Source organism: Mirounga leonina, unplaced genomic scaffold (genome assembly GCF_011800145.1).
Source record: "Mirounga leonina isolate KUSES-001 unplaced genomic scaffold, KU_Mleo_1.0 Mir_260, whole genome shotgun sequence".
Lineage (NCBI taxonomy): Eukaryota > Metazoa > Chordata > Mammalia > Carnivora > Phocidae > Mirounga > Mirounga leonina.
In genome coordinates this window covers 720,717-745,479 of record NW_023270642.1, presented here as the reverse complement: position 1 = coordinate 745,479, position 24,763 = coordinate 720,717, and the positions used below count along the sequence as shown (strand labels likewise).

The 24,763-nt window shown below is 39.8% G+C and overlaps 1 protein-coding gene across 4 annotated transcripts in view; it reads left to right on the top strand.

The window, feature by feature from the left end:
* NRP1 (neuropilin 1) overlaps nt 1-24,763 on the top strand; it is a 135,991-nt gene that overhangs the window by 61,024 nt on the left and 50,204 nt on the right. For all 4 annotated transcript variants that reach the window (XM_035029533.1, XM_035029532.1, XM_035029530.1 and 1 more), the window contains exons 4-6: nt 1,472-1,699; nt 7,914-8,069; nt 10,065-10,231. In XM_035029533.1, coding sequence (XP_034885424.1) covers nt 1,472-1,699; nt 7,914-8,069; nt 10,065-10,231 — 551 coding nt within the window. The remainder of the gene's footprint in view (nt 1-1,471; nt 1,700-7,913; nt 8,070-10,064; nt 10,232-24,763) is intronic.

The following is a 24,763-nucleotide window of genomic DNA, read 5'->3' as shown; positions in this document are numbered from 1 at the left end:
ATCTGAAAAGGCTTTCAGAGGCATTTTAAACAAGTCAGACCTCTACAGGCCAGGTTTATTGTGCACAGTTAATACGTTTTATTCTTCTGCATCTCCAGGGCCATAGACATCTAATATGTACATGGGGAGCAAGAAATTGATTTGTTTCTTCAAAAGGCTGCCAGATGCACTGAGGTGGAGATTCAGTCTACCAACCCTAGACACTAAAAATAGAGATCTGCTAGTTAAATTTAATCTGTATTGATGACCACACTGTTGCCTCTAAAGTACTTGGCTCTGTGGGAGAATATTTAGTTGTGAACACTCTCAGCAAACCTCCTTATTTAGGGTTGAACCCATGCATACCATCACAGGATGCCCATCAGTGAGACAATGGCCCAGGAAAAGAATTGTTGAATTGGACATTCCCCCAGGTTGGATTTGAGGTTCAAAAGGGTCAAGTCATCTCTGATTCCAGGAGAGTCTTAAGATCTCTTTGAAAATCATGGCAGTGGTGGCAGTGGAAAGGGCCAAGTTGAGGTGCTCACAGTCTTGCAGATGGGCCATTTTCAATGGTGGTGAGGACCACCCCATGTGGTCCTGGATGCCGTGAACTGAAATTGTGGTCATCCGTACCGTCAAAAGGTCAACTTGCAATATATGTGTGTATGAGCTTGACCAATTTAAATTACAAATTACCATAATTTGTATTGATAACACTGACTAGTCATTAAAATTATGCTCTATAAATATACACATTATACACCCACACATATATATTAAAAAATAATTTTAGAATGGCGCTGTATCTGATACTTTGGGGAAGGCAACGATGTCAACATTGATATCAAGTGACTTCTAGCAACACGGCCTGTAATCACAGTTTATCGTGCCCTCACTAACAGCCACACTTTACCGGCACACCTGTGTCAACACCACTCAGAATGAGTCACTCACCCTGGGTACATGTACGAATTACCTTTCACATTTAGTTTGTCAAAGAGGCATAGGTCACATCTGGCAGAGTTACTGAGTCACTGGTGTAGGAATCTGAAACCCAAACTCCCTCCACTGAATTCTCTCCCTCGCCTTTGTAAATGTTCTATTTCACCAATAAAGGGCTGTCAGCCTCAAGATTTAAAGATTCAAGCTTGAAGGGGCTATAATTATTTCTCTAGGGCTCTGTCGAGATTTCTGTAGCTTACTCATTCATTGTTCCCACATGATTTTATATTTGTCATTTTTTTCCTCTGCAACAGCAGAAGTTTTTAAATTGCTTCACACAAATGGAAAACTAAGGGGAACACAATAAATCTGAACTTGACTTTCCATACCTATCACTCCTATGAAAAGGCTGATAATGAATGATTGGGACAGTGATTATAATAGTGAGCTTTTATTAGAAAGATATGCTGCCTTTGCTCAGGTTATTTCTCGGTGAAGTCGTGTGAGTGGGATTTTCACTTTGCTCCTTCTTTTCTTTTACTCACAGGTCCTGAATGTTCCCAGAATTACACAGCACCTAATGGAGTGATAAAGTCGCCTGGATTCCCTGAAAAATATCCCAACAGCCTTGAATGCACTTATATTATCTTTGCACCAAAGATGTCAGAGATTATCCTGGAATTTGAAAGCTTTGACCTGGAGCTCGACTCAAATCCTCCGGGGGGGATGTTCTGTCGCTATGACCGGCTAGAAATCTGGGATGGATTCCCTGATGGTAAGAAGGGCAGGAAGCATCCCAAAAAGGGAAGAATCTGGGGGAAGGGCACTCGGATCCTTTTACAAGTGTCATGATACATGCATCATTTGAAAAAAAAAAATAGCTCAAAAGGAGGAGGGAAAAGAAACCAAAATGGTAACTCTCTTTATGCACAGCAGCGATGAAATATTTGAACTTAAAAGACAGTAATTATCTTGTCCAATTTCTTCATTTTATAGATAAGGAAACTGAGGCCATGAAAGATTATACATATGGTGTCATAGCATTTGTGTGCATGTGTGTGTGGTAGAATTGGGACCAACACGTGGTTTTCCTGACTAAAGTATTTTGCTCATTTCATTGACCTTCCTACTGGTCATTAATTCATAGACCCTAAGAGAGCAATTAAGTCAAACCATTCACTTTACAAATGCAGAGACTAAGGACCAGAGAGGTTAAGTACTTGATATAATTTTAAGGGGGAAATGTGCGTCTGTTACGTAGTTACCAAAAATTTAGAAATTTAGAAAAGGAATGAGAATGTTTGAACATTCCTAATTTTGGGGGGGTGGGGGGCATTGCTAATTTAGACAGATTCCTTGTCTGCTCCTAGGGAATTTTTATCTTTGGCAATTTGAATCGCCTCAAAACATCCTCTATCTACATTGCTCTTATCATCTAAATTCATCCTACATTTTAAAAATATTGACTGAACACCTACCACGTACCAGGCACTGATCTAGCCACCTGCTAAATAGAACAATCAAAGATGACTGCCCTCTCAGAGTTTCAGTTCTGCCAGGGGAACGGGACAATAAACAATACACATTATAGATGAATGAATTATGTGACTGGAATGTCAGAAGGTGAGAAGTTCTATAAACAACAACAGCAGCAAAAATGGAAAGAAAGAAAAAGTAGAGGAGAGCAAAAGCATGAAAAGTGCTAGGGTTAGGAAGAGGGATGTGTAGGTTGAAATTTTAAATAAGGTGGTCAGGTTCAGCCTTATTACAAAAAATGCCATTTTAGTAAAGATTTGAAGAAGGGGGTGGGTAGCCATGTGGACAGCTAAATGAAAGTTTTCCATTTGATTCCTTGTGAATTAGGAGGTGAATGGCAAAAATACACACCCAAATCCTGAACAGAGGGAGATAATATCAAATAATTTGTTGCAGCTGCATTACTTGTCTTGTGTTTAGTCTGGTTTAATATTAAGATTTCTCTAGAGAACACACTCTACACAGATCAGAAAGGGCAGCTTGGAAGTTCGTACAAATCATGCAGTTAGAGATGTATAACCATCTATAAAATAAAGTCAGATATTATGATCAGGCTGGAGGGAGGAATATTTAAATAAATATTAAATTGTAAATGAAGGGCAAGTATCACGTGAAAGAGATTGCCTTTGCCTTTGAAATGACATTAAAATTATCAAGGTAATTCAATTCAGCTGTGTTCCTCAGCAGTAAACAGCAATGGAGATAAACTGGGTTTAGAGAAAGCTTATATTGTCATTGGAGTAAATGGGTGAGCTATCACTGGTTTAGTTTCTTCTTTGGTCTATTACTATATAAATAGGGTTATGATGATCTTATCGAAACTCATTCATTAAGTAATGAGATTTGCCCAAACAGAGTGCTGATTGATTTCCAAGTATTCAATCTGATAATTAGGAAAACAATATTATAATAGTATTGTAATAATAGTTGGAACATTTAATAATGGGTTTGTTTGTTCACAACCCAAATTTGCAGCCTTCCTTTCCAGAACTTACATTTAAATTGACATCTGAAAAGGAGGTCCAATCAACCAACTTATTTAGAATACTTTCAGAAAGAAGCACATTGTTATTAGTGTCAAGGGTTTTTCAAAGTAGTAATTTTCTGGCTCTAGAAAATCACTGAGTTGAAGCGAGGAACAATTAACAATAAGAGTTATCAGCCTTGCAATTCTCATGTTTTAAACTATGGTGCACTTGACTTATTCCCAGAGAAAACTGGCCTTGGAATGTGAAAACTGTGTTTGTATATTTGTTAAAACTTATCTGGCTTCGTCCAGCCTACGCCAGCAAAAACAGCTCTCTTGTTTTTAGGCAAAATGGCAGACTGCCCCTCCTGGGTTTCTTGTCAGTGGCACTAGAAACATTTTTGTCATACTAGTTCAACACATACAGTTCCTTGCCAACAAAACTGCTTTTACTCTTTGATACCCCTTCTAAAAACAACAACCAGAACATGCTGAAGGCTTTCAACCATCAAGTGATTTTTAGGTTGCGTTTTATCATACACATTGAATGAGATGACTAAGTAATTGAAAGCTATTCATTGATTCAGATTGACTTTGAAGAAAAGCAATTTTACTCCCGAACTCAAAATCCGAGGCATGCACGGGGTGAATCACACATCCCCATGTATCACTCTCTGAAGCTCCACGGATTCACAAGTAGCGACCCTGAAGTAATTGGTGGAAGTTTACATATGGTTTGTGAGCCATGAGCTGAGCGTGCCACCCTGGTGGGTGTTGCAAATGTTTGTGCTGAATTATGGAGCCAAACACGAATGCTTAGCTCACATGGTGTGGGCATGCATGAAGTCAGCTTTCCATCTAGGCTGGGCCAAAGAACTGGAAATGCAGTTGTTACCTACATTCCAAAAATTATCAACTATTTGAGGAATAGGTTTCATGAAAACTAGATTGAGTTCTGTTTGGTTTTTATTGACTTACTATTAATATTAAAATTAACCTTCTGAGATAGAAATATAAAAGTGATATCAGCACAAAATATACACATTCCAAAATATAAATGACACAAATGTGCACATTTTTTTTCTGGGGAAGAGTTGCAAAGTCCAGATATTCTCCAACAAAAAGTTTACTATTGTAGGAGAAGAGTACATGGTCTATTTTGTACCTTTTCAAAATGATTCCCTTCCTTGTTTAGTTATTCAGAATGTCTCATTTTAAAAGTACATCTTCATAGTAGATTCCTGCCCTTTTTTATCCATATAGAAAGGGGGCAGAAAGCAAGTTTTCTGATTCAGAGGTGGGGTTATAATTACTGGAAAGATTAATGGAAAAATACAGAGAACAGGGTACTGCCATTCAGGGTTGCTGGTATATCCTTTAAACAGCATAAATACTGTATTGCCTTCACACCTGAAAAGATATGATCACTGTGGACCTACTGTCCCCACAAGAGATTGCTTAGCACACATTGCTTGCTTAAATTATTCAAGAATACAATTTTTGAGTTCTACTGCTGTTTTTGTGACAGTTTCCATTCATGTCCTTGGCCTTTGGGTCTACAATAACGGAAGTAGGAAATCCAATAGCTGTGTTCATGTAAATACACAAATGAGCACACACAGGAGATGGATAGGAATACTGCATCCACTCTTGCTCAGATCAATATTGCATTAGCTTGCTCAGCTAAGGTCTTGCTGTTGTTCAGGAAAATTCAATACTTCTTTGTCTGATGGTCGAAAAAGCCTTTTCACTCTCATATCTCGAGGGCTCCTAAAGAGAGTTGCGCACTGCTGTCCGGGGGCAATGTTCTAAAGGACAGAAGGCAGATTTACCCAGCATGTCTTAAACATTATAAACCAGTGAGTCATGGAGACTCTCTAAATTATGAGTCTGCATTAGACAAGTTCTCTTCTGTTTGCTCTTTCAAAGGGACTTCCCCTCCCCTCCCTTCCCCAGAGGAATGGGGTGGTAGTGGAGGGGAAGAATCTGCAGCTTAAGGGGGCAAGGCAGCTTCCCTTGTGCACTTGTATTCTTGGAGGGGTCAGTGGCTGTGGGGATTAGAGAATGCCTCCAAGGACTCAGGCTGTCAAAGTTTGCCCACAGACTAAAGAAAAGGAAAGTTATGAAGCCACAATAATAGAATTTAAACGAGGGAAAAGAGTGAGAGCATATGAATGGACTCTGGGCCTCTCGTTAAGATTGTAGATCAGAAATGGGATTATTTGTGAGGAAAAGAAAGACCTGAGTTCATGGCTCTAGCATGATGTTTTCATGAATGTGTCATGGGCAACTTTGCATTCCATAGGGAAGAAAAAAAAGTGTTGAATTCATTCAGGATGAAGAAAATCTGGCAAACATGGGGCGCCTGGGTGGTTCAGTCATTAAGCGTCTGCCTTCAGCTCAGGTCATGATCCCAGGGTCCTGGGATCCAGTCCCACATCGGGCTCCCTGCTTGGTGGGAAGCCTGCTTCTCTCTCTCCCACTCCCCCTGCTTGTGTTCCCTCTTTCGCTGTGTCTCTCTCTGTCAAATAAATAAATAAAATCTTTAAAAAAAAAGAAAGAAAGAAAGAAAATCTGGCAAACAACTAACACTTGTAGAAGAACCTGAGGCTCAGATTAAAGCTGAAGAGAAACAAAACAGAGTTTCATCTCCTGAGATGCTTTCTTCTGCCAGCTGGGAAGTCTGATATAACAACATTTTCTTCCCATGATGCAGAGCCACTGTTCATGACCACGTGGTGCCCTGTAGATAATAGGTATATCGATGCCACTAATGGGCTATGTCCTTGTTTTCTTCATGATAAAGCAGTCTACACACACACACACAATGTTTGGTTGCTGGAGAGCGAGGGGTTTCAGTAGAGAAAATTCTTAGAACTCAATCAAATCAATTACTGTGAATGCATGGAGAAGTTATCAGATATTCAATGTAACCACTTTACACTAACTCAAATGTGGAAACACTTTGGTTGGTTTTTTTGTTTTTTGAGTTTTTTTGTTTTGTTTTGTTTTATTCTGTTTTAAGTGGGTTGGCCAAGAGCTGAAAACCTGTTAGCCAAGGATCTGAGTACTCTAAAAAGCAGGGTGCTCAGACTAGCCAGCTGCCTACCAGGAACTCAGCGGGTACGTGCGGCTCCAGGGAGATCAGCTCTTCTGAGGCTCACTTTTTCAATCACATTTGAAGCTTCTCCTAGTCCCCATCAGCTGCCTTCTGCATCCAAGTTACACACACAGGCCTTGGCACACTGTGTCCCCATCCCTCCAGAGAGGGGTCCACCTACTGTGCTTCCTTGAACAAAGCAATAACTCTTACTTGAAATGCAGAGAACCATGGATTTCTTGGAGGGGAAAATGGTCCACACCAGATTGTCCTTCTAAGCCCAAACCATCTGGTATGTTTTTACCATATGTGCAAAAAAAAAAAAAAAAAAAAAAAACCTACAGAAAAGGGGATTTTTTTTTTTTTTCTTTTTTGCCTTGTTGATGATCTGGACAGGGAATTGGAAAGTTCTCCAAGCCCAGAGGGCTTGTGTACTGTCTATAAGGCAACTCACAATTACTAATTGCCAAGGTTTATCTAAAAGCTCTTCAATAAAGGGGTGGCCAATTTAAGCCAAACAGCAGTTTGACTTATCAAAATTAATCAGTGTTCCCAATCTTTCACTGCCTTGGGTCCTTCCTTTTTTCCCATAGTCTAATGGCTGCGTTGGGCCGTCTTTTGGCCACAGGACACAAGTGCAATGCAGTCACTTCTCTTACATTTGGGAAAGAAAAAACTGGAAGAAAAGTCAGATGCTTTTTCTTTTCGTTTTGTTTACAACTTATTGTTATGTATAAATTATTGGTATCTGTAGCTTGTATTTTTTTCAACTGTTACAATTATTAATTAGCCTGTAGATAGAGCCCTGAGTAGGACATCATCCTTTGTCCAAGTCTGTGATGTTCCTTGTAATAAAGCTCCAGGACTAAAAGATGGAATGAAGAAGGACATCAGGGTTACTCACTGCTGGATCATATTCCTGATACTGGTCTGGTTCCATCCAGGACCAGTTCCCAGGATCTCCTCCTAGTGTGGGAGAAGTTGAGTAAGGCAACTTCAGGAACCCTCGGTGATCACAGCATCTCTGGAATCTCAGCACTGGGCAGTGTGTGCAGTCTGGTCCTGGAGATGAATGTCAAGGTGCCCCTTGACGGCCCAAATCTCATACTTTGCAGTTGAAGCAAGCATTTCGATTCTGTTCCTAAACACAGTCCTGCTCAGTGAGAAATGTAGTTACATTTGTGATTGCCCTTCTGAGCACACTTTAAAATCCTCTCCACAAACCTGACCAGTATGTTCATTGCAAACCAATTAACCAGGGAAGGCTTGCTTTGGGTAAGAAAACACTTCTGGGTTCTGCAGGGACCCATGTTCGCAAATGGTTATTCTTGCATCTGCTGTGGAACAAAAGATATTTAAATGTTCTCTGCATTTCTCCCTTTCTAGTTGGCCCTCACATTGGGCGTTACTGTGGACAGAAGACACCAGGTCGGATCCGTTCCTCATCAGGCATTCTCTCCATGGTTTTTTATACTGACAGTGCAATCGCAAAAGAAGGCTTCTCAGCAAACTACAGTGTCTTGCAGAGCAGTGTCTCAGAAGGTCAGTATTTCTTCATCTTGCAAAGCGCTGTGGTAAACACTCCCTGTTATTCCTCCTCACACACCTTGTGGCCACAGGAAACACTAAAGAAATGCTTTGTGAATTGGAGTGCCAAGTATTTGTTTTTCTCTTTTAAATGGTTTTTATGAACATCAATAGGAAAAACTATTTGGTGTGCCTTCTTAAGAAAATCGTGGATGAGAAGGCTGCTTGTAAGCCTCTGAAATTATGGGAGAAAATGGAAAATGGCAAAACAGGGCCCTGAAACAATGAACTATAGCCAGACCTGTCTGGCACCCTTGAATGTGTATTGGGTTGAGAATCATAGATGGACAGGCTTCAATCAGAAGTGACAGGAACACATATGTGGTGGCTTATTGACAGGGCAGGCTTATAGGATAGATGCTAACACATATGGTTTGGGTTATGAAGACCCAGACGGAAGCCATTTTGTTTTTCTTTCTTATGTGAATAGAAGTGGATATTTGTGTAAAAGAAGCATGTTTCAATTCCTGATCTAACTTTCCACAAAAGAAAGAGAAAGTAATATGTTTCGCATCTTATTAAAATACGCAACTCAACAAACTCAACCCTTCCATGTGGTGTCCGGCTCTTTCAAGGGCCCAAGGAAAACATCAGAAAGAACAATGAATAAAATTGAGTGTTTCAACATATCTAGCTTTAGGTTGTATATGACCTAGCCTGTAGGACAGGTCTCCAAACATCCCCCATCCTCTTCGCTAAGTTATAGCCAGACCACCTGTCTGGCACCCTTGAATGTGTATTGGGTTGAGAATCATAGATGGACAGGTTTCAATCAGACATGATAGGAACACATATGTGGTGGTTTATTGACAGGGCAGGCTTACAGGATAGATGCTGTAGCAAAGAGGACGGGGGATGTTTGGAGACCTGTCCTACAGGCTAGTCTCTTTTTTACCAGATCTTACTGAAAGATAAAAAGGCCAATTAAATCACAAAATCTTATTTGTACTTAATTTGATTAATTAATCTATGTATCTTTGTGTCTATAAATATTTCTATTACAAAATAACAAACCTAAGCTTAAAAGTATGAAACCGGTGAAAGAAAACATTTTATGCCCTAAAACTTTATCTATTATGATAAAACATTCAGAAAATGTGGAAGTTTGGTTAATTGAGAGTTTTCTTGATCGTTGAGAATCTTTAATCTCTAAAGCTTTTTTTCACCTTAGCACTTTAGATTCACATTTCCTAAAGTTGATTATTAATCTCCCTTTATCATATTTCATATCAATGTCATATTTCATTGTTTCACTGAGTATATGAGGCCTAATGGAATACATGCTTTTGTGATTCATCGTCATCATTGTGAGTGTTATTATTTTATGTTGTAAAGTGGTGGTCCTCTTTGGGACTATATGATACTGCAGTTTACTTCTGATGGATACTCCCGTGTTTTAATGATATAAACTAAAGACGTGAATAATCATGCCCAGGCCAGAGGCAGGAGGCATGAGAATGAAGGGAGTCAAGGAGAGGTTGCCTGGGTGCCAAATACAAGGAATCTGAAAAACAGAGAGTTAAGGTCTGCTGTCCACCAAATATGGATTATAACACAGACATGGGGTCTTTTTCACTTTTATTAGATATTGAAGAAAATAGTAAAATTTTATTTAAATATAGCTTCTATGTTAAACTTTGAAAATAAATAAAAATTCCCATTATTTCCTAATAAATTTCTAATAGTATTTCTGTCAACCTAGGTCCAGTGAGGAAAATAACTAATCACTATGAGATCTTCATAGCCTTGCTTTTAAAAATTATTGCCATTATTACTATTATTGTCACATATCAGTGCTACGTCCCAGTAAGTCCTTCACTGTTATCTTCTGGAAGATATTGTTGGTGAACATCAAAATGGTTTTAGTCTGCCAGATTATAAGAAGAAATATGCATCTCGGTCGGGTCCCTTATGTTGTGATGACTTTGAGCCCTTTTACTTCCCCTTCAGATTTCAAATGTATGGAAGCGCTGGGCATGGAATCGGGGGAGATTCATTCTGACCAAATCACAGCTTCTTCCCAGTATAGCACCAACTGGTCTGCAGAACGTTCTCGCCTGAACTACCCCGAAAACGGGTGGACTCCTGGGGAAGACTCCTACAGAGAGTGGATACAGGTACGTAGCACGAGACCTGGCACACATAGGGTGGAAGATTTAGGTCATCTAGAAGGGTTGCTGAAAAAAAACAGTGCCATTCCAAATGCCTTCAAAAGCGAAGAGAGGAACAATGGGTACCGAGTGTAATCTCCCTGCAGGATCATCGCGTCACCACAATCTGAGAAAAGCAGGCCCAGTTGATGTCCCTGAAAATGCATTTGTTTTCTCAGATACGTATATACAACTCTTCAGAGAATTTGAGCACAGATGTCTCACTTCGGTAACAACTAAAAGATCTGATTTTTCCCCACAACTACACATTTTCTATTCATACACTTCCTCCTACAACAGATTTTTATTTCCTTGATGAAATACATTAGCTCTAGCAGACTTGCATGAAATAATTGTATCTAAGTATAAGGCTTCTTATTTGTTTGTTTGTTCTGAGTAGAAGAAGGGAAGAAAGGGGTTGAGGTTTACTTTTCCTATAGGTATACATAGCACATGCCCAAGGCAGCAGTCTGATTGAGGGCTCGGGTCTCTGTGGATTATGTATATACACATATAAGTATGAAATGGACACATTTGTATCCTTATGATGTTGCTTCTGCTTTGCTTCCTTTGCCCTGGCCCTCCCTTCCCTGCCCTTGTCTCACATTCCCCAGAGACTCTCCTCCCCTGCACCACGACTCCCCTGCCCCGACTCATCCTTGGCACCACTCCTAATATGCCTCAGCTTTTCCAGCCTTGAGGTCTGGATACTCCCACCCAAGGCCTGACGCTCATGTTCTTGACTTTTTCACCCACTGTCAAATGAAACATCCATATCTGGATGTGGGGGTTTAACTGTGGGCAAATTATACAGAGTTATTTGCTGAAGGATCCAGGCTTCCTTCTCAGAGAGTAGGCAAAGCTTGACTTACATTCATTGCTAAATATATAAAAATGACTAATTCCCAGAGAGAGTTTCTAAGCAAGAAAAAAACCACGATGATTAATCCCCTACTTTCTACATCTATTGCTGCTTCAGTCTTTTGAGCACAAATACCAGATTTTGTTTTACTTTGAGAAGGTCAATATTAGTTTAACATACACTTAAAGTGAAATGGCCTATTACGGAAGACTGAACTCCTGCTAACCTCTAAATGATAACACTGAGAAATGTGTCGAGAGTGAGAAAAGATGAGACTTGTACCTGTGGATTGCTGAATCCAGCTCTAGATTAAGTGAGAAGTTAAATGAATTTGCCTATGTCAAAATAGCTCTTGGCAACTTGTTTTTCCACATCCCCAAACCAACAAATAGTTCCATATGATTGACAGACGCGCCTCTAGAGGAGAGCTTGGATTTTGCAGTGCTAAGCATCTTTGCATGGTAACGTAGTCCTATTGGTAATGTGGAGAGTGCTAGATAATTTAGGGACAGTGGTCTTGCAAGAGTTCTGAAATTGCAACTGTAGCAATTCTTCTGTGCAGGGCAATTCTATGTCAGGAGAAACACGGAGACAAAATGGGCTCTCACAAAGCATTTGTCAACAGGACAGGATTCACATCATTCTCAGGAGTTAGGCAGAAGAAAAAAATCTGAAACGGCCCAACTCTTTCCACCAAAGCATAGAAAGCAATGGTTAGGAGAAGCTAGGTAATCAAGCCCCCCCAAAATGAGGTTTAGTTCAAGCTCAAGCTTCTTGCCCTCTTCAACTCCAGTCGGCTGGGGGTCTGCTCCACATCTCACCCCAGGACCCAGACAGAGGGAGTGGCCATCATCCCAAACGTTGCTTGTCACCAAGCAGAGGGAAAAAGAGAGGACGGCCATCGTGCTAGCTCTTAAGTTCCCCTCGAAGAACACTTCCACTATTTTCATTGCCAAAGCACGTCCCATGGCCACACTTAGCTTCTGAGGGGCAGCAATTCGATGTGTGCTGGAGGAAGGAGAGCTAGAAATTTGGTGAACAGCATTCATGACAATTGTGCCATTCATAGAATAGTTATCATTTATTGAGTGTTTACTATGGGGCCCAACTTCTGCGGAGTACTTGACATATTTGCATTTAATCCTCCCAGCGATCCTGGGAACAAGGTGCAATTATCCTCATTTTAAAAATGAGGACACTGAGGTTCGGAGAGATTAGTAAATGCCCAAGGTCACAGTGAATGACCGGGCTGTCAGACTCCCAACACCTGCTTCTTTACACGTTGGTCTGCTCTGTTCTATCATGCGTTACCTTTCATATAAATTCAGGTGTATCTTGCGACACGACTCCCTTTATGCTTTTCCTCGGGAGAAGACGCACCGAGATGAGCTGGGTGCTTACTGTTTCTGAACCTAGAATTCAGTGCCTTTATGCCCTCTCCATCCCTATGGAAGATGAATGTCAGAGAAACTTAGCATCAGTGCACCTTGAGGTAAAATTATCTTGTGCTCTTTCTGGAGCTGAGCAGGCTCATTTCCATGCTTGTTGTGTCTGCGTACGTGGTGGGGGTTCTTATCGTCACCCATCACCTAATTATGAATAATTTCATATGTTTCCAGCTTTTCTGAAACTCCTTGGAAGTGGTTGGCTTGTTGTTTTCTCTGGATAGATGTTTTAAATTAACCAACAAGTAAAGCATAATTGAGGCTGAGGGCAAGAGGCACATACCTCTAGTCACAGGAAAGTTAGCGCACATACATTTCTGTTTATATGCACATCAGTATGCGGATGGTATTTGTTTTCTTTTTCCACTTCTTCACATTTTGCATGAAATATACCCCACAAAACATGTTGCTGTAGCAACAAGGACAAACACTTGCATGTGTTAAATTAATAAGGCAGTATTGGAAGCCGACTTTCCTTCAAGACAGGAACAGTCTTTGGTTGCCATTGTTTTCTCTAGGAAATTACTGAGTGACATAAAAAAACAATGCGTCGTTAACCATGGGTATGAACGTCCACCGTGGGGCTTCCTGTGAGATCTGTTGTCTGCCAGAAAGCTTAAAAACAAGTCAAGAGGCAGTTTGGTGGGAAGGGGCATAAGGGAAGTCCCGGCTCGGAGCTTTGCACATGGTCATATCCTGCTCAAAAGGCCACTTCATATCCTGAGCAGCTAAAACCTCTTAATTGTCCACAGCAGAGTTAATCACACTGTGAAATTCGCCCATGTTTTTCAGAGTATGCCATTCTGTCCTGTGTCCTAGAGCTGCTTATCTAATTGTTAATTTAATCTTTTTCTTCCTTTTGTTTCTGGTTAAACAATCAAGGATTCAAAGTAAAGACTCAGGATATCAGTGGTGCTGTAACAATTCTTCATTTTCGAGCACCTCATTAGAGCGCAAGCCATTAACTTCACTGAAGCTGAGTTTCTTCCCCTGTAAAAATAAAGGTACTGTAGGCTTCTCCATTCAAGCTCTAGCCATTCGTGATACTGTGAATCTTGGAGAGAAGCAGTCTCCGTTTTTCTTCTCCTCTCTGTATACTAAGTGCGTTGCGTACTGTCTGCTCAGGGAACATGTTCTTATAGATGCTAAGTGTAGCCATTCACACACAATGCAGAATTTAATTCGTTAATTATTTCAATGTTTTATTAATGATAGTGTTCACACACTGTAAACAGATTTATCCTTCTCACTTTAATTAAAGCTCTTGGGAGTGCTTTCCTCAAAACAACTGTGACTTTTCCCTGATTAAAATGCCAGGAGACAAGGGGGGAAAAAAGGCAAGATATAAAATGCCTGGATGGGATATGAACTTTGTTGATCCAAAGACATAAAAATGGCGCCAGGGACTAATTGATTACCACACCCCCAGTGACTTTAGAAATAGAATTACTTGATAAACCAACTCAGGCTGGAATTCCGCTCTTCCCCAGATTTGGGGGCATTGTCTTTTGTGGGAAAATTTTGGGTACTAGATTATTTATGCCCTCACTTATTCCAGAGAAGCAGAAAACGAAAGCGGTTGGCTCCTAAACCCTATCCTGTTTGGTTTGGTGAGACAGCCCTCATTGATTAATCACACAGAAGAAGAAAGCCTCATGAAGACACTCTGTAGCTCTAAGAATACATCAGCAAGCCCCCGGAGCAAAAGTGCCTTCTCTCTCTACTACATTTCCTTGCATAGATGTTCATTCTGAAGTATGAGGAGGAGGAAAACTCCAGAAGAGAGGAGGTAGTGCTAACTTTATGGGGAAGCTTGTTTCTGTGTTTTCCCTTTGCCTTATATGTATTTCTCTTGGATAATATTCCACATTTTCTAACTGAAGGAACTTGGAAAGCAGACATGAGCAGCAAAAGGCCTTAGTGTGTGGAAAGGAGGTAGTCTGAACTGAGTCAGAACACACCCACACAGCACATGCACATTCCGTTTACTCACTGGCAACTGTAGCATCGAAGACAGTAGGTGCCCTTGTTCACACTCAGTATGAGAAACTGGCCAAATCCAGGAGGCCTTTAGGTTGCTTTGTGGATTTTAAAATTCATTGTAAGACGTGTTCTAACAACAAAGCCTTATGTTTCTATAGCACTTCTCCTTTATTAAAGCACCTTTTTGGACGCAGCCCATTTTAGTCTTCAAATGTACGTTAAATAGACCAAAGATTCACATCCCCATCTTCACGTGAGAGAACAGAGGTTCAGAGAAGTTCAATGGTTCATGAATCCCAACGTGGGGAAAAGATGCGACTTGTGGGAAAGGACGTGGACTTCCTTCCTCAGACTTGGGAATGGAGTCAGTGGGCACCGAGAGGTCTGGAAGGCAGACAGCAGCTGCTGAATCACCACTTGTGGTCAGGCCTGACACAGGCCCAGTGCTCAGCTGGCCTTTGTGTAGCTCTCTGACCATTCGAATTGTGGGGCTTTTCACCTTACGCTGCCTCAAATGAGGTAAGCGGGGCAATTGCCCCACTCCACCTCTACAGAGAAAAACTACAGAGCCTTCAAAGTTGTGGGGCCTGCCAGGTCCCAGAGGAGTTTGTATTCAAATAGCCAGGTTCCTAGAACCCCCAGCCCCAAGGGGCTTTCCTCTAATGCCAGGAGGTTCACTTCCCAGAAGCTCCCCCCAACATCCCTCCGGGGCTGTGTGTTGTATCTCCCAGTAACATCAGGCTCTGTCATCATTCAGAAATAGAATTAACAGTTACAACTTACTGAGAACAGAGACAAAAGTTAATTTAAAGGTGTGGGCTTGATTTCAGGAGCTGAGGAGAGGCCAGCTGGATGCCCTGTAAGTAACTAATGGAATGAAATAACTCATGAGTTCTTGGAAATATTCCCTCTGACACGTGGAATTATTACACATTTTTAGCAAATCTTAGGTGGGAGAAGGGAGTGCTGCTCATTCAATGAAAAGAATTTGTTATTTGGAACCCTGGGTTTTTATCTTTCAAGTTAGTTGCCTTCCAAAATTAAAAGTAGAAACTGGAGTCATTTATCTTAAAGCTTTAGAATGTCATCTATTTTAACAAGTTTCATATATAATTTTCTTTCCTTCAAAACTTCCCGGAAACATCTTTTGTTCTCATAATAATGTGTTAAGTATGGAACAGGTATCTCCAATGAAATAGTTTTTGACTTTTCATTCAATTGCTAGTTTTTAGCAAGTTTATAATCTGTATGCTATATTCAAAATTGGTTCCGTTTGCTAAATTGACTAATCCAGAACATATATTGAGCCAGGTTATCCTGATTGTAAACATGCTGCTTATAAACCAGACACTTCAGAAGGTACATTATCTCATTCAAATCATTAGTAAATTGCTGAAATTGCAATAAAATGATCCTTTATAAATGTGTAACTAGAGAACTGACAAAAATAGCTCACTGGTTTACCCAAATGTGGAATGATGCATGTAAAATATAATGTTGGCAAATTTAGGGAAAATACAGCTGTTCAACTGAACGTTTATTCCCCAGGTGTGCTGTGTGTGTGTGTGTGTGTGTGTGTGTTGCAACTAATATTAATATGCTATTTTAGCTGAAACATTGATCTGGAAGGGAGACAATTTGCTTTTTAAAAAATCCCCCAGGTAAGCCTTTGGTTGTCTTACCCTGATTCTGCAGTGACCTCTACTTCCTGCATAAAACGAATGCTTAACGTCCTATCCTTAGTGCATCATAGGTCAGTTTTCAGTGACTAGGGTTCCACCCAGGAAGTCCCTGTTCCAAAAATTCCTCTCTCGAGGAAATTTTCCTAATGCTTTCTCTGGTACCTTGGTTTCTCATGTAATAGGAAGTCATTTGAAGGAAATACATATAGGAAATGCATGTAGGGATGGATTAAATTCAGAGTTTTTTGCTGCTTTAAAGGAGGATATGATTTGGGGAACACAGAATAAGTATATGACATAATTCTTTAGATATTTTTAACTGATTGTTTTGTCATACAGAAAATACCAGGATGATTGTAACCATTTTGATTAAGTCGACCACTTAATTCAGTTTTAAAAATCAGTCAAATGATTTTACTAATTAGTATTTCTTGTCAACACACCCTAAAGAAAATGTATAAAATTTAAATAAACCTCTTAGATTTTTATGATGAAGCACCACTGGAAAGATAATATTGAAAGAACCACAACTGTTCAGCTAGAATTACACTTAAAATAGATTAATTTGCATACCACACACATTCCATTTTGCTTACAGTTTTGGCTTCTTATTATTTTATGCTGTGTCTATTTGGAACCAGTATTCATAGTTATATTCTAGAGAAGAATTGTTTTTTTTTCCAGGATAGCTCAACTTTAAATGTAAGACTAAAAGCAGATGTAAACGTCATCTTGTCTGAATTCCTTATTTTGCGTAGGTTCAGAGGTTAAGTGATTTGCAAGACCACATAGCAAGTTAATGACAGAACCTGGACTAAAATCTTAGTAGCCTTGCTGCCCCTGCTTTGTTGTTGCTCAATTGTAATAATATGCAAAAATGGATTTAGATCCTTTTTGAAGATGGTATCCTGAAGACCGTTTATATCCCAGCGTATACCTGCTCAGTCAGTGATTGGTAAGTGATGTCTATCAAATTGAACAGTCACTGCGGAAGCTGTACTTAAACCAATGATTGGATTGTGTCTAGAGCAGGTTTTCTTGGTCTGGACAATACTGACATTTTAGAATAGATAATTCTTTGTTGTGGAGGCTATCCTGGGCGTTATAGGATATTTAGCAGTATCCCTGGTCTTCACCCACTAGAAGTCAGTAACACACACACACACACATACACACACACACACACACACACACCCCTCCTTATGACAGCCAAAAATGTCTCCAGGCATTGTCAAATGTCCTATTGGGGAAAAAAAAATCACCCTCGGTTGAAAACCACTGGTGTAGAAGACACCCTAAGTCCTAATCAAGTCATTTTTTAAATAATAAGGTTGATCACTGTTTTGAAAGAAAAAGTAAATTGGTTGCTTGGCTGTTTGTTGTCACTTCAACAGCTTATCAAAGATATCATTTGAACAGAATTGTAGTTCTTTTGTTTTCCAAAAATACTGATGCATCTGTTTACCTTATGCAGGAAAATAGCATCATAAACCTCCTTGCTTATTTATCTTAAGCTTCACTATTTTTAGCTTTTAAAAGTGAACTGTCTTTAGCTAAATATATACAGATGTGATTTTACAATACTGTGGCCTGGGCTTCCAAATGCACTGATAAGGATTGGATTAAGGAAAGGAAACACAAGGATAAAATCACAAGTCATCGTTGACAAGATTTAGGAAAAATAAGACTGAAATGAGCTCCTCCACACCTGGACATTGTGTGTCACTGACCTTTGCCGACGTATTTTAATTTTTTGCAGTATGTAAATCAAATGCGTGTGTGTGCGTGTGTGTGTGTATTTTCACTTCCAAGTAATGGAGAGTAAGGAACTGTGTTTGAAAAGCTTGCCTATTGCTTATTACCTTATCTTTTCATGGGAAAAATACTATTAAGTTTCCAATTTTGTAACCTAAACAACAACACATTAAGAGCTATCAATTACCAACCAGTTTCATATCTGTGGACCAATAAGAAGGCAAGGTTGATGGTTTCACATCTGTTTTGGGTGAAAGGCTGTTCCTGTCTGTGGTATTTAAAATTTAAAGAACTTCTGTTATTATACAATTGGGAATCCTCAGGGAGTAAAATGTTAATGAAATCCATAACATGCACAGATTTTATGATAGCAGTTTTAAGAAATTCCTTTAGTGGGGTTTGTAGATTTCTGTCCCGGCGGTAATAATTGTACCTTTTACAGAGTGCATTAATGTTCACATTTAGGAGCAATGGCTACGTTTATGCAGCGTGTAATGTAACACACGAACTCCTAAGCTTTAAATAACTCTCATACCGTAATTTGAAAGCCCCAGGGCGAAAAATGTATGTTCTTTAGAATTGGCACAACCCACAGTTTAAAACTTGTCTGGCATGTTCAAGGCAACCTCCTGCAAAGGTGAAAAAGGTATACCCTGGAAATTCCAAAGCCAGGATGTGGATGGGTCTTCCATGCCCATAGTTCTCATTTAATGCACCATTTGAAAGCTCCACATCAAAACGACAATTTTGATCCACATCAAAATAACAATTAGGGATGCTGACCTGCAACAGGGACAGAAACGCATACTTATTTCCTTTCTCCACTCCCACCCCGCCCCCAGCTTTCAAATTTCATTCAGTTCTATGTTCAGATAAAGAGAAGAAAGTTAAATCAAAAATGCTCTATACATCCCAATAGTAATAAAATGCTTTTATATTTCCAGCTATTGAACAGAATAAGATTTGAGACTACTTGCACATATTATGACTGAGAATAATCACATATGTACTTGTGTAAGTGATGTGAAGATTTGTTTGGTGTTTTTTGTGGGGTTTTTTTGTTTTGAGGGTTTTTAGCTCTCTTTGCCTTAAGGGGTTAAAAAGCTCATTTATGACACTCTTCTATTTGCCTTTCTTCAGAAGAATGAAGTATTAATTTTACCAAAATTGTATTTTCTTACAATTCTAATGCTTTAGATTTCTAACTGTTTTCTGGATTTAGCAGAAAAATAAATAAGCACCTTTATTCTTTCAGCAGGCCTGAGAAGGGCTATAGATAAAATTCTTCAGGGGAGGGGTGATTGGACCAGACAGCTTCTACTGTCTATTCAAGCATTTAAGATTCTGTGATTGTATTAAAAATAAATGTACTTTATCAACTGGTGCCCTGGGCTTGCCTAAATGAAAACAAATTTATGAAGCATAACTGGAATTCATTTTAAATGCTACCAGTTATCGTGTGAGGCAGCACAAAGGAAAAATTTACTTTTAATTAAAAAGATTTTCTCTCCTTAGATCAAGTAATTGTTTAGTTTGGCTTCATCATGAAGCCTCTCTGAGGATTTCACATAGAAACTCCACTAGTGGTTTTCCTTGGTTCTTTGGTACCAGCTCTCAGGGATATGCAGCCCATTAGGGGGATAAAAGGAAGCCCAGAGAGTTCATGTTTCGTGTCTTTCCAATCTTTGAAGGAACTATCCGTAGGGCATAGGCTCACCAACCATTTCAGACTGTTCACACCTTCAAGTCCTGCCCATACCCAGTCTTTCCTTCCTTAAGAAAACAAATACCACACGCAATTCTAAGGACATTATGGGCCATCATACTAGCCCAGAAAAGTGACAGAACAAAAAAGCAGCCCCAAGGGTCCTGGATGAAGCTGTGTGAAGGACATTACAGTTGTCTTATGCCTCTAAGACTTGACTCTGGGCTAAAGCTAATGCAGATAGATCCTTCTCAGAAGAGAGAAAGACCAAGACCCAGGTAGACACATAGCCTTATGGCTATAGGTACAAGAAATTTGACAGAACCTTCAGTTTGAGAATCTGGAAATGAAACATAAAATTTGCAGTGGGAAGTACTCATGATAATAAAAAGAAGCTAGAGCATCATGAAATGTGAAATACTGAAGAAAATGTTTTTGATATTTTAGGAGATACACCAAGCTCTTGTGTAGAAGGGAAAATTTTTTTTTTTAAGTTCGCAATCTTAAAAAATGAAGATACAGCATGCAGGATTTTCCTGGCCTAATTATTTAAACATTATTTTAAAAATCCAGACTGCTCTCAATCAGCAACATTCTATTGCACATATATTACACTATTTCTGTAGCTTTACCTTACGTTTCCAAATATTGCATTCATTTATAAGGACGCTTTTATTTATTCAGAAAGCTTCAATTGCCAATACGGCAAGAATTCATTTACTTAACAATTCCATTTCCATGTAAAGAAAAACCAGTCAATACATTTGTGCATTTAACATGATATTTCCTCTCCATCAGCCACTAGGAAATAAATGAATCTCATTTATTGTGACAAAAATGGAAGGCGTCTTATACGATCTCCACTTGCACATTACTGTGCCTTCTGGGCAGTAGGACAAAAAGGAGAAGGAGGCAGGAATAGGTAATTTGGGGTTCCTGTATCTGCTAAATTTCAACTGTGATTATCAACTTCTGTAATACAATAATACAGTCTCCTTAGTCTAAGAACTTTGCTGCTTTCAAGAAGAATTTACATGAGCATCTGTTTATCTACTTACCTTTCTTTGAAGTGTCTAGATTTATAATATCCATATGTGGCATATACAATTCATCTGAATTAAAATCTTTTTATCAAAAGTAAAATTCAAACAGATTATGAACCAGTTCATTCAATTTCTTTTTAATACTGGCAGTTTTAGTAAAACCATGCATAGTGATGTGTTCTTATCCTTAACTTTGCATCTAAAAGTATAGTAACAATAGGATAGGATTCTTACTGTTCTGAAAACCTGCAAGGTTATATGAAAGGAATGCTTAGCATTTCCAAATATGTGCCTCAGCTCCCTGTTTTTCTGTCAAGAAGCACCCCTCCCCCCCACACACACACGAGTGTGGCCATGTTCACCAAGAAAGCATTTCACCTCTTGTCACCTCCAAGTATGTGGCTGAAATAGATGTATCCAACCACATGTTAAGAATGGTTCCAGTGGATAAATGCAAGTCACAGCTTCCATTATGTTAAGGACTTTAGGCAGTGCTAGAGGACAAATAACACGATATGCTTAGTGTAACATCTGTGCTTATTCTCCTGTGGTTTGAAAGTAGTCGCGCAGATGCATTTTTCCCATTGTCTGACCCAGGCTGAAATGCATGAAATTAATATAGGTAGATTTTTTTTTCACACCACATTTGGATAGCAAAGCAGCATATCTTCAGAGCACAGAATGATGCCGTGCTTTGTCCCTTTCTTCCAAGAGGAGCCTGGAAATCCCTAATCATTATATAACATTTCTCCTTTCCTTGTTTTCATTTTCCACCTGCATCACAGAGCTGGTCAGTCCAAAACTGCAGAACATCAATTGTGAAATGTAATTGCAAACGATTCTCTTAGAGAGTAATTTTTTTTTTTTTAAATGCACTATTTCAAGGCTTTTCCTACCTCCCTTTATAAGTGATCTTCAAAAAAGAATCGGTATATACTTCCTGGCCGAATGGTCAGCTTCCAACAGGGAAAACCAAATAGTATATCGTGAAGTTCATTTCATCTGCTCTCAGGAATGACTGGCATCCCTTCCAAGACTGAGTGTTTACACGCACTTTCTGACAGCCGGCTGCACCTAGGCTGCCTGTTCTTTCTCTCCTTTCTTGTCTCTGGGGCAGCATTCGTTATAACCTTAGGCGGGTGACCGACTTTAATCTCAATAATCCCATCAGCTCCTCGCAGGATTGTTAATGCCAAGGAAAGGAGTTTTCTTGGACACCTGCACTTGCAGATTCTCCATCAGCACATGAAATTCTCATTAACGTGACAGGCCCACCTAGATCCCTGAAGAAATACATGGAAAATCAGTGTAAAAGGAGGCCGTCAGAGTTTATAGGCCAAGAGGCTGATTTAGAGCATCACCCCCATCTGCAAGTCTTTAGTTTCCAGAAATTCATCCTTGTGTTTGTTTTTGAAACCAAGCTTTTAGGAGGAGGGAGAAAAATTAAAGGCTTGACTTACTGGAAAACTAATAATAAACAAGTCATTTTGTTTGTGCTGGAATAGACAGATGCTGTTTGAGTACAAATGTGTGTTTATCTGGAGGCATTTAGGGATCTCCCCACTAGTGCAGATGAAACTTTATGGATAACATGGAACCACAGCTTCTGAAACAGAAATATACTTTACCTGCACAGGACATTTAATAGTTTCTTGGTCTTTTAGATTTGAAAATCTCTTTGAACTGCCAATAGATTGGAAAGATGTGTATGTCCGTAACTGAAGTCATTGCTCGTAGAAAGGGGTTATGCAGCCTTACCTGGGGGCGGAGTCAGCTCCAGTATTTCTCCCGTGAGGCTTGCTTGTGAAGCTGCTTCTCTGAGACCATAAGACAGACAAACACAAAGATCGCAAAAGGCCCGAAATCTGCATTTGTTTCCTAGCCACACACAGCTATAATTGCAACATCTTTTTTTAAAGATTTTATTTATTTATTTGAGAGAGAGAGAATGAGAGAGACAGAGAGAGAACACGAGAGGGGGAGGGTCAGAGGGAGAAGCAGACATCCCCCCCACCCCTTGCTGAGCAGGGAGCCCAATGTGGGACTCCATCCTGGGACTCCAGGATCATGACCTGAACCGAAGGCAGTCGCTTAGCCAACTGAGCCACCCAGACGCCTTATAATTGCAACATCTTATAAAGACCACACATTAATTAGGTAAAACCATAGAGATCTATAGTTATGCAGTGAAATTTTAATGTTGCTCTCTTTTAAAAAACACAGGAAGAGTATGGGAAAAGTCTAAGATACCAGATACATAAACATCCAAAACATAAACATCCTGTGCACATCACGCTTGCAAATATCTTAGCTCTAGAGTAAAAGGTTTGCATGAGATTTGGAGCATGATAGATATTGTGAAAAAAATCATTTAAGTCCTACTGTCCTCTGGGGTGACTTCTAGGAGGAAGGATACATACTAAGTTACTGAGAGGCCATTTGAGAAATAAGTAAAAAGGAATACTTCACACAGCATGAGCCTAGCCAGTGAAACTCATTGTTCAGCAGACTCCAGCATCAAGTAGTAGACTTTTCAAAGGACTGGAAATTTTATGAGTAGTTCTAATATTTGCAGTTATAAACACCAAGATAAAAATAATCGAATTCCTAGCTTATGTGTACAAGCTAGTTGCTCAAACACTAACTTCAACTTTAATGACAGGCAGTTGGCTTTTGTTTGGAAGAAAGGAGTTTCAGACCTTGCCAGCAAGGCTGGACTGACACAGCATTGAATTTAAATTCAAAAGAATATATTGAGCATCTGCTAAGGATTAGATGCTATAGGTAAGGGCCAGGTGAATTTAAAATGAAAGATTCTGTCCCTCCTTCAAAAGTTATAATCTAGGTACCACAGGCAAAACCACACACACACCCACACACACCCCAATTATCCAAGTGACTGAGAGAAAAAAAAATTTAGGGTCACATTCTTATGGTTAATGTGTGTACGAATGCTTCATAATGATCCTCATAATAACTGCGCGTTGCAACTAAATGGAGTAAGCCTTGGTATTTTTGTTGGCAAGAGAAGACTAAGGCTTGGGATGGCTAATTAACTTGTGTAACATTGTCCAGGTCACTTTTTAATGTCGAAGCGACAGAGGTACTTCTGGGGGCCTGCGCTTTATGCCACCACATGCTGCCTGCATCCCCCCAATTTTTTCCTTGTGGTCTAGAATTTATTGAGCATTTTTAATGCAGTCTACCCACTTTGTATTGAGATTTATTGTTTACTTGACTTTTTCCCCTACTGACTAAAGGGCAGGAATCTGGGAACCTTCCCTTTCTTTCACCCAAGTATCCAGCACTCATTTGTGTGATAATTGAGTAATTGCCGGTCACCAACTTCCCTCCACAGAAACAAAAATACCCACCATTATACGCTCATGTTCTGAACTCATTGCCTGCTCCTTAAATGTTTGAGGAGTGAACGGCATGATTTCAACAGCAGTGTGAATCCCTGAAGAAACATAACTGTTTTTATGCCACTTTGCTGAAATGTTTTCTTTTAAATGTAGATATAAAGATAAGGCAGGACCAGACCGCGGAGTGTGCAATTAGGGCCCCCGAGGGAAGTCCCTGACTCACGCAGAATGAGGTTGAGGTGTGTCCCCTGGAATGCTGGGATTCCCAGAGGCAGGGAAAGCATGCACTGCAGCAGAATGACCTCAGCAGTGCAGTGCATGCTCATGAGCTCAAAGCTCCATTACAAGTGAGATTTCACTGTCTCTCTGTCACCAGCCAAGCCCTTATTGGCCTGGACTTGTGGACCACATGAAGGCCCACGCAAAGGGTGATGTGTGTTGGGAGCACGGGGTGGGTTGGAACCTTAAACTTGCCCTCGAAAAGTAGATATTAGTTAGAAGGAAAATATTCATCATATCAGATATTTCGAAATACAGGCAGCTGGGTGGGATATTTTTCCAGCTGATTCTGCCTTGAGCTCATCAATCTTGGCCTTTTCCCTGGCCAAAGTCTTACCCTATCTTACGAGATCCGGTTTGAATGACTCAATTGACCCCTT